The 10,572-nt window shown below is 26.7% G+C and overlaps 1 protein-coding gene across 11 annotated transcripts in view; it reads right to left on the bottom strand.

The window, feature by feature from the left end:
• Positions 1-5,226: 5,226 nt before the first annotated feature.
• Positions 5,227-10,572, bottom strand: part of LOC117169264 (putative transcription factor capicua) — a 206,716-nt gene continuing 201,370 nt past the window's right edge. For all 11 annotated transcript variants that reach the window (XM_033355541.1, XM_033355543.1, XM_033355542.1 and 8 more), the window contains one exon: positions 5,227-5,632. In XM_033355541.1, the coding sequence (XP_033211432.1) occupies positions 5,562-5,632 (71 nt within the window). In that variant the 3' untranslated portion in view covers positions 5,227-5,561. The remainder of the gene's footprint in view (positions 5,633-10,572) is intronic.

The raw sequence follows: 10,572 nt of genomic DNA, 5'->3' as shown, positions 1-10,572 counted from the left end.
TGAATTTTTTCAGCAGCTAATAATTTTATGCTTTTAAAATTTCAGAACTACGCAAGAAAAAAGTGACCAGTAATTAAAACGTCAAATTTTTTCTCTTCAAACTCAGTGCCTCACCCTTCAGCTTTATTGTACAAATAAACTATCAACTTTTGTTAATAATTTGTATTAAAAAAAGATATTTTTGATTTATTAAATTTAAATTAGCGCAGAATTCGGATAATGGGGAACCCCCATTGATGTGAAGACAGAGTCGAATTCTTTCTCCCAGAAAATGGATTCTTTACCTACAATAATTTTTGCACGGATTTTACGCTTAAAAAAATTACGCTCGCTCGCTCAGAGTGTGCCAGTGAATAGATAAAAGTAGCATGGAAGTCAGCTAGATATATTTATATGAAGCTCGAAGAAAAAAAAAAGAAGAAGTTCGAAGGGAAAATATCGGGACAGGAAGAGACGTTCTGGTGAAGAAATTGTCAGTGTCATAGCCGCCACTTTACTTTACTTCTGTTTTTCTAGATCACAGTCACTTGCATGGCTGCTAAATCATGGAACACATTTCATCACCTTCTTAAAAAAAAAGAAAAAAAAACAATTGAAAAGTATCAAAGCGTTCTCAAAAACCTTATCAATACTGGAAAGTAGCTTACACGCTTACACAAGTACAAAATATAGTAATTTTATCGTTTCTTTGAGCGGGACAATCGCGAAGGACGCTTGATCCCTGTTTGAGACTCGATTGCACGGTAAATAAGGCATTTCGAGCCGAAGACGAATTCGCAGATTGATCCATCGGCCGAACCGATAAAATTTTCATACTTAGTTTTACTGTAAAAAAGCCTGCCTGCTAAAGACGATCGCTCCTGTCTGAACATTCCAAGGCTTTCGGTCGCTTTTCATTTTTAAAACTCTAAAAGTCAAATGTAAATTCATAATAATTCGTAAAAAAAAAGGATAGTCATCAGAATAAAAGTACGAAAAAGTGTAAACATATTTACAGAAGAGAAAATCTCTGTTGAGAATCAAATAGTAAAAAAAAAAATAAAATAAAATAATTCATTTTGTGTCTTGTAAAAGCATTGGTTTAAAATAAAATTTGCTTCCTAGATTGATTTTAGGAAATAATTAAAAAATAAAATAGCCAGCGCTATATTCATACAGAAGTGGCCTTCTGGGCATAATGTCTATCGAACGAGGAATTTGAATTCCGAGACGCTAGATTCAAGGATGAAGTGGTCAGTACAGGTTTTAAGCGTCCCTCTCTCTCGAGCAAAAACTTGGGTTGTTGCCACCTTTACATTAAACGGTTGATAAAAAAAATAATAATATATAACTTGATGAGTTATTAGAGTAATGTAATAATATTATGTACAAATCAAAGTGACTTTTAACACTTTAGGAAAAGGCTAACTTTGGAGGAGGGTGGGGGACCGTCCCGAGCACAAAAAGTCCACGACGTATCAAGGCCCATTATTCTATAGTTTTTAAACTATCCTAATCCTGCCTAATATTCATGTCCGTTACTCTATGGATCGTAACGCTAACGTACTCGTCTACCTCAATTTACAATCTACGCTTTATATAATTCAATTAATTAATGTACTGTACGCAACTATTTACAAAATATATCGAAGAGACATTGTTCCTATCCTAACTACGGTATGCGTGCCGTGGCGCGAGACCTCAGAATCGTTCAAAGTGCGCTTTCGCCGAGTCCTTTTTTTTTAATTACATCCCCTATATTACAGCCAAATTCAACAATCCTGCCTCAAGTACAACACACTTCGATTATTTATGGACATTTACACTCAACATAAACAAAAAAATAATAATCACTAACAAAAGAGAGAAAAAGTCCCTCAAAAAGATAAAAATTGGTTAAAATCTGGGTGTAAAAAGATTATCCAAGGGGTCTTTAAAATTCGGAAAGGGAACGTCCAGTAATTACGTAAGAATGATTTTTCAAATTCCTATTTTTTCAATTATTATTCATTTGTTATTATATTTTTAATTATTTGATTATTTCCACCTTAAAGGACATTTTTTTGTCTTCAATTATCACCGTTTTTCAAAAAATAGGGTGTCCAGCGATTTTTAGGAACAAAATTCAAGGTCTTTTCCAAGTTCTCTAGGTCAAAAAAGTCCAAATTTTCCAGTTATAATTTTAAAATTCTAAATTTGTTTGCGAACGTCAGTCCTCTTTGGAATCTTTTGCAATCTTGAAATTTCTGTGAATCTTTTGGAGTCTTTTTTCATTTTTGTAAAATATTTTAAATCCATGAAATCCTTAAAATTCTGGACATTTTTTTAATATTTGTGAAAGCTTTCTTCAACCTTTATGAAATACTTTGTGCACTCTAGCATTTTTGAAATCTTTATGAAATTTTTATGAAATGTTTCATGTTGATTTGAAATAATTAAAATATGTTTAATCCATGTAAAATATTTTAAAATATATTTTAATATATTTTAAATCTATTAAAAGTTTTAAAATCCCTGGAAATTTTCAAAATTTTTGTGAAATCTTTTGAAATATTTGTGAACATTTTTCTTCAGTCATTGATTATGAAATCTTTTTTATACGTTGAAATCATTGAATTATTTAAAAACTCAGTTTAAATCTTTTCAAATCATCTAAAATGTTTTGAAACCTTTCAAATTGTTTCAAATCCTTTAAATCTTTCGAAAGTTTTAAAAGTTTTGTGAAATCGTTGTGAAATATTTGAAATCTGGTGTACATCCCTTTTTTTAAATCTTCAAAATCTGCAAAATCTTTGCAAATGTTCACAATCCTTTCAAATAATTTTTTAATCTTTGAAATATTTTAAAACGTTTTGAAATTCTCGAAAAATCCGTTATATGATCGTGGCTCATTATAATTCTAAAACTAAATTAACATCGAAATTTTGAACTGATCATTTTTATAATAATAACTAAAAAAATAATAGTAAAAATAATTTTATAATAATACTTTTCGCATTTCAATAAAAGCAAGCAATTCAAAGAATTATCATTTTTGTACGAAATTTAACTAGATTTCCAAAGATTTTTAAGGATATCATGAAATATCAAGGAAGTTTAAAATATTGCAAGGGTTTAGAACATTTTTAGATTTCAAATGATTCAAAAAGATTTCAAAAGTTTGAAGAGGTACCGAAATAAAAGCGCTATCCTCATAGTCTAAGAGATTTTGAAATATTTCAAAATAAGTCAAGGGGTTTCAGAGGATTTTCGTATATTTTTTAAGAGAACATAAAACGTTTTCCATGATATCATGAGATTTCAAATGATTTCCAAGAATTTAGCGGTATTTTAAACTATCTAAATTTTAATGAGTTAAAATTTTAATTTATTTAAATCAGTAACTGAATTCTAGTTACGAATCAGTTTCTCTTTATTGATAAATCAGTCAAACTTACTAATTAATCAGTAAAAAATAACTGATCCATAGCTAGAATTCAGTCACTGACTTAAATTAGTAACAATTTTAAGTAATTCAAATTTAGAGAGAATTTCCGAATATTATACAGGATTTTACGGGATTTCAAAGAATTTTAATGACTTTTAACAAAATGTTAATATATTTTAAGGGATTTTCAGAGATTCCGACAGATTTTAAAAATTGCAATTAATTTTGAAAGGATTTCAAGCGAATTTGTAAGATTTTAAAATATTATGAATAATTTGTATGGAATTTTGAAGATATCAAGCGATTTTCACAGTTTTTTAAAAAAGATTTTAAGGGATTTTAAGTGATTTAAAAAAAGTCAATGCATATCAAAAGATTGGTTTTGTAAAACTTTTCTAAATCTGAATGAGTTACAATGTTCACTTATTTCAATCAGTAACTGAATTCTCGCAACGTATCAGTTAATATTTACTGATGAATCAGTCAAGCTTACCAATTAATCAGTAAAAATAACTGATCCGTAGCTATAATTTAGATACTGTTCAAATTAGTAAAAACTTTAATTGATTTAAATTTCGAGAGAGAAATTTCTGAATCTTATCAATAATTTTAAAGGATTTCGAAAGATTTTCAATGACTTGCAAAAGGTTTTAATTCATTTTAGTATATTTTAAGAGATTTCAAGAGATTTGAAACGATTTTCAAGGATTAAATTGTTCAAAAAAATTCCACGAGATTTCATTTCAGGCGTACGCTAGAAAAAAAATATCTAAAAAGAGGAAACTTACGTAAAAAACCCCCCCCCCCCCCCAACCTCAAAAAGCCTTACGTAATTAACGGACGCTCCCAAACGAAAAAAAACATAGAAATATTTAAAATAAAATAATTTTTCCTTACGATTGAAAGATGTAAGTAATCTGATTGTAGACGTTATGTTACCCCTCTTTAAAAATAAATGCAGAGACAATAAAGTCGAATAAAAAATAAAAACTAAAGCAAGAGTTGCATTTTAAAAGACAAAAAATGTAAAACAACGCGGAAGTGTGTCGAATTTGAGTAAGGCTCTAAAAACAGTTGATAAGTACTTTCAAGTATATCTGAAACATTTTACAGATTAACTATATCGAGTAGCATCTAACAGTTAATTTATTACTAACAAGGGAAACGCAACATTTGCGTTTCCTCCTTTGTCGCCGCACAATGGCACGTAATTATTTTTTTTTTTCTTTATACGATATAATCTACAAATCACCAAAACACACCTCGATCTCGTGTTCTCGAGACCTGGTATAATAATAGACATTTCAACTCTTTCGGAATCTCCCCTCTCAAGACTCACCACATTATTTATGAGTAGCATACATATATATGTTTGCTGATTGCGTTACATAACTTTTTTGTGCTATAATGGTTAATGCAGTTTTTCTTTTTCAATCCATATAGAGCTTTTTCTCTCAACTATAGTATATATGAAGTATAACTAAAGTATATAGACTCTGATTTCATTTCATAATTTCTCCGTTATAATTCTAATACTCTCCGATTACGATTCTCTCTCACGCATACACGCACTCTTTTTTTTCATCTCTCTCTCTCTCTCTCTCTCTCCCGCATTTCCTTGTCTCATAGTATATTTTCAACAATATTTAACAATGGCTTAGGCCTCTCTTAAATCTTCCCCGAGTGTGCCAATCTACAACGATCAGTTATATATAATCTAAGGACTTTTTTTCTCCGCATCAAAATCGTCCTGTTCAAGTACCAAAATAATTCGGTCCCCCGTTCTTTTTTCGGGCGAGAGAACGTCTTTGAATTTAGAATAATTGTATTATTAGAGAGTCATGGGAATGGGAACGGACTTTGTGCTTCGCTCGTGACATTCTGAAACTGTTCCAAAGGGTCTTTTTGCCATAACTGATGGTTGTACATTAAAAAACACAGCCTTGGTGAATATCCTTTCTTACTTTACCTACAAGAGATTATATCAAGATCCGAATTGCACTGAAGCCTTTCGCACAGTTTATGCACTGCAAGGAAACTGTACATCAACAATTTCTTTTATCAAGTAACCAACCAGCGTTCCTCATTAGAGGATAATGATGTATTCGTGTTTAGGAGTTAGGGGATGCAAAGTATCACAGTTGACTCGTGGGTGCTAGCTACCACTGCTGCTTACAGGCAGTGATTGAGGAGCTCCCATGGATGTGGGAGGTGCGGTCAAGGGACCTGAAAACAACATTTTTTTCATCAAATATTACGTTTTCAGTGAGGTGGTCCAGTTCTTTCCCTTCTCCAGGGTGGCCGTTTTAATCAAAGAAACAAATTCACTGTTAGCAAACATTTTTCACAGTTAATTTAATTTAAAAAATCAAACTCTAGTCTAAACATTTTTCCATTTAAAGTAATAAGCAATAAACAACAAATTAAAGCATTCAAAGCGGAACTTTTGAATTTTAGCCTTTTTAAATTGAATTTTAAAAGTTTTTCAATTCAAAAATTGTGTATTCAAATGCTCAATAATTCACACGTATAAAATGGAAGGTATTTTTAACTTAACAGTTCTTAGATTAGAAGTTATATTATTTTCATTTTTAAATGAAAAACTTTTAACTTTAAAATATTTTTAAATTTTGTTTGAAACTTTTCTGGAACGTTTAAAATTAAATTTTAAAAGTTCTTCAATTCAAAAATTGTGTATTCAAATGCTCAATAATTTACAAGTATAACATGGAAGTTATTTTTTTTTCACTTAATAGCTCTTAAATTAGAAGTTAAATTATTTTCATTTTAAATTAAAATAATTTAATATAAAATCATTTTTAAAATTGTTGCGGAACTTTTAAAATTTTTTTCAAATATATTAATTTTTTCCTACAACTTTCATAAAATGCTGCAAAAGAAGTCTTAAAAAGATTCAAATTAAAACTAGAATTTGAAATGATTTCAAATCATTTTAACAGAAAATTTAAAAATAGTTTTAAAGATTTCAGAAATTGTTAAAAAAGAACCTGGAAGATTTTTAGCATTTTTTTTTAATTTGTAGGATTTTCCAAAAACTTCTAAATATCTCTTAAAATGAGTCAAACTTTGTCTACAAATAATAAGTATTAAATTGTTATGTATACGTCAAAATTTAACAATTTCACTTACAAATTATTTTTTTTTAATAGAACAATTAAAATTAGAACGTTAAAAGTTTAAAAGCTCTTCGAAAATTAGAAATTAAATTATCTTCATTTTAAATTGAAATTAAATTAACTTAACTTAAAATCATTTTTTAAATTTTGTTGGATCTTTCAAATATATTTTTAAATAAATACACTTTTATAAAGTACTTATTATTTTTACAAAAAATTGAGTAATTTTAAGAGATATTTAGAAGCTTAAGAAAAAATTAAAATTAAAATTAGAACTTGAAGTGATTTCAAATCTTTTTAACAGAAGATTTAAAAAGATATTTAGAGATTTCGAAAATTGTCAAAAAAAGAACCTAGAAGATTTTAAGTATTTTTTTTAATTTGTAGGATTTTCCAAAAATTCTAGGAAAAATTCGATTAATTTTAAAATATATTTAAAAGTTCTAAAAAAAATTAGCACACTTCGTTTAAATTGCTCAGAAAACATTTCTAGTTTTTAATTAATTTTGAATTTTTTCAAAACTTCTGAATATCTTTTAAAATGACTCAAAGTTTTTCTACAAATAATAAGTATTCGATTGTTAAATTGTCCAAATTTAACAATGAGACTTACAATTTAAAACTATTTTAAATAGAACAATTAAAATTATAAGTTTAAAAGCTCTTCGAAAATTAGAAGTTAAATTATTTTCATTTTAAATTAAAATTAAATTAATTTAATTTAAAATCATTTTTGAAAGCCTTTCGGAACTTTTAAATACATTTTAAAATAAAGACACTTTTATAAAAACACTTATTATTTTTAGAAAAAATTAGAGTAATTTTAAGTGATATTTAGAAGTTTTAAAAAGATTCAAATTAAAATTGGAACTTGAAATGATTTGAAATCATTTTAACAGAAAATTTAAAAGGATTTTTAGAGATTTCAAAAAATTGACAAAAAATAACCTGGAAGATTTTAACCATTTTATTTTTAATTTGTAGGAACTTCCAAAAATTCTAGGAAAAATTCGATTAATTTTAAAATATATTTAAAAGTTCTAAAAAAAATTAGCACACTTCGTTTAAATTACTCAGAAATCATTTATAGTTTTTAATTAATTTTGAATTTTTTCAAAACTTCTAAATATCTCTTAAAATGATTCAAATTTTTCTACGAATTATAAGTATTTCGATTGTTATTTATACGTCAAAATTTAACAATGTCACTTACAAATTACACTTTTTTTTAATAGAAAAATTCAAATTATAACGTTAACAGTTTAAAATCTCTTCTAAATTCTAGAGATTCAAAGCTTTCTATGTAAAAAAATTCAGTTTCAAATTGCTTATTTTGAAATATTTGACTTCAATTGACTCGTCTTAAATGAACAGTAAAATATTGCTAAATATTAAATACTTATTCTTTTTGTAAATTAAAAAATTTCAAATGAAATTGATTAAAAATGAAATGATTTAGACTTAAACAATATTTTTAATTTTATAAAAGCCTTTAATTATGACTATATTTTTATGGAGTTATGTTTAAGTCGAAAATAATTGATAAATTTTTAACCGAACGTTTACATGTTTAGATGCTAAAAGAATTAATAAAATAATATAATAATAAATTTATTAATTAAATTAATATAACAAATAATATAAATTAAGACCTAAAACTTTGAATTTAAAATATTTTATTCATGAATCATTAAAATTTTTATTTAAAAAGAAAATTATCAGATTAAATGATATTATACTAATTTCAATTCTTATTAAGACTTTCAAATTAAAACAATTACAATCTAGAAACTCTCACATTTTGAACAAATTTAGAATCGTTTGGTCAAATAAATTATTGTCCTTTTTTTATACTTAAAGTACAGATCCATTTTAAAATAATTTATTAATTCATCTTTACAGTTGATAAAATAAAACTTTTTTCATAAAAAATTTTAGAATTTAAACGCTTTTAATTTTTAATTGTTTAAATGTTAATGACTGCAGTTTAATTATTGATAAAACTGTTAAAATCGAACTTGAGCAGACTTTTCGTCTGAAAATTCGTAAAAATCCCGGTCAAGAAATAAATTCACTGTCATTTCCCGATTTTTCCCGGTCTCAAAAAATTCCCGGTTTTCCCGTTCCAATGGCCACCCTGCTCTCTCTCTGAAATAGCATACCAGGGTTGCTACAAGAGTCTGGTTACAAAATTCGACGACTTTTCCAGGTTTTCCAAGAATAATTTTGAAAAAATTCCAGGTCTAATTTTTTTGTTTAATTCAGCCAATTAAATTGAATTGTAAAAAATTAATCATGTTTATCAATCAGTTTTATTGAATTGAAAGCAATTTTCAATCATGTTTTTATCAAATTTAAACAAATAATCTGTAATCATAACTATATTATTTTTTTTTTGTTATTACTTTAAGAACAATTATAGTCGAACTATTTATGCAAAGATTAGGATTACATTTGAAAGTAACAGTAATGTAAAAAACTGAACTTTTTAACAAAGTTACAATAAAACTTTTAGATCGCAATAACTAATCAAATTGTATATATTAAAATTTATCAAAATTCAATCAGTTCATGAATTTCTTCTTCAAGGTATGCCTATTCTTTTTCCTTTTCCCATTGAATCTTCCAATTCTTTTCATTTAATTCTTACACTTTCTCTAATATTTGCCTCTACCTTAAGTTTTTTTTTCCAATTTTCAAATATAAAATTCGCTATGAAAAACTAAATTATTAAGGCTTTGAAATAGAGATGATTACAAAAGTTTCAGTCATTTTTTCAAAATTCCATGCCTTTTCCAGGATTTCCAGTTTCTTTTTTTAAATTCAATGACTTTTCCAGATCTTCCAGGTCTTGTAGCAACCCTGAATACCTACAAATTCTTATTTGCGTGTCAAAATAGGGAAAATCAGTACGAGCTGCATACCAGTACGAGGTGCACACCAGTACGAACTGAATAATGGGGAATTATCATTTTTTAAAGGAATTAAATTGGTTTCAATATTTGTTCTCTAGTTCCTTCGATTCGTCAAACTGCTGACTTCGAAATTGTTTATGATTAATTCTTTTCATTCTCATCTAAAATGCATTTTACGTGTTTTTATGAAAAGTAGCATGCGGTACGAGGTGAATAAATTATTGACATTGATGGAAACATTAAAAGAAAAAATTCCCAGTCATTTCCGGGTTTTTCCCGGTTAACAAACATTTTTCACTGTCAATGAAATTTAAAAAATCGAACTCAAAAGCTAAAAATTTGCCCAATTAAAGAAATAAAAACTAAGCTGGACTGAACATTCTTAAATTAAATACAGTTAAGCTGCGAAATAATTTTTTTTTAACTTTTATCAATTGTAGAGTTTAAAGATTCAGTCTCAGTTCCTAAAATATAAATCGACGTCATCATTTGCAATGCTCTCAATTCAAGAATCAATCAATGAATTTAAAAAATTTTTAATTTATATCATTTTAAATAATTTTAAGCTAGAAACATTAAAAAATTAACGATCTTGTTTTTTTTTAATAAACTGAACACTTCTTAAATTGAAACTTAAATTATTTTAATTTTGAATAGTTTAAGAATCCTTAAAAAAATGCTTTAAAATTTTATTTCAAAATCTTGAAACATGTACATGTTGTTTAACATTTTTTCATATTTTAAAATATTAAAATTTTTTCAGAACTTCTAAGCATTTATTTTTTATTTTTCAATTTTTCCTACAATTTTTTTTTAATCCTGCCAAATTAAAAAACTTTCCTTAGAATCTTCTGCATTCATTTTTGATCATTTTTCAATTTTCACAGGAAATGTTTCTTATCCTTCAGAAGCCTTTTGAAATTCTTAAAAAGCTTCTAAATTTTTCGTTTGAAATCTGCCAAAATTAAGACTTAAAAATAAAGCTTCACATTTTTTAAATTAAAATTTTCAATAACTTGAGCGTATAGAACGGAAGCTTTAACACTTTTCAATTGAAAAATTTGTCATTAATATCCATTAAACTGCAAAATTGTAAAGTTTGATTTTTTTTACA

Source organism: Belonocnema kinseyi, chromosome 3, assembly GCF_010883055.1.
Source record: "Belonocnema kinseyi isolate 2016_QV_RU_SX_M_011 chromosome 3, B_treatae_v1, whole genome shotgun sequence".
Lineage (NCBI taxonomy): Eukaryota > Metazoa > Arthropoda > Insecta > Hymenoptera > Cynipidae > Belonocnema > Belonocnema kinseyi.
Note: the sequence above shows the minus strand (reverse complement) of the source record. Positions and strands in the feature narration are given on the sequence as shown.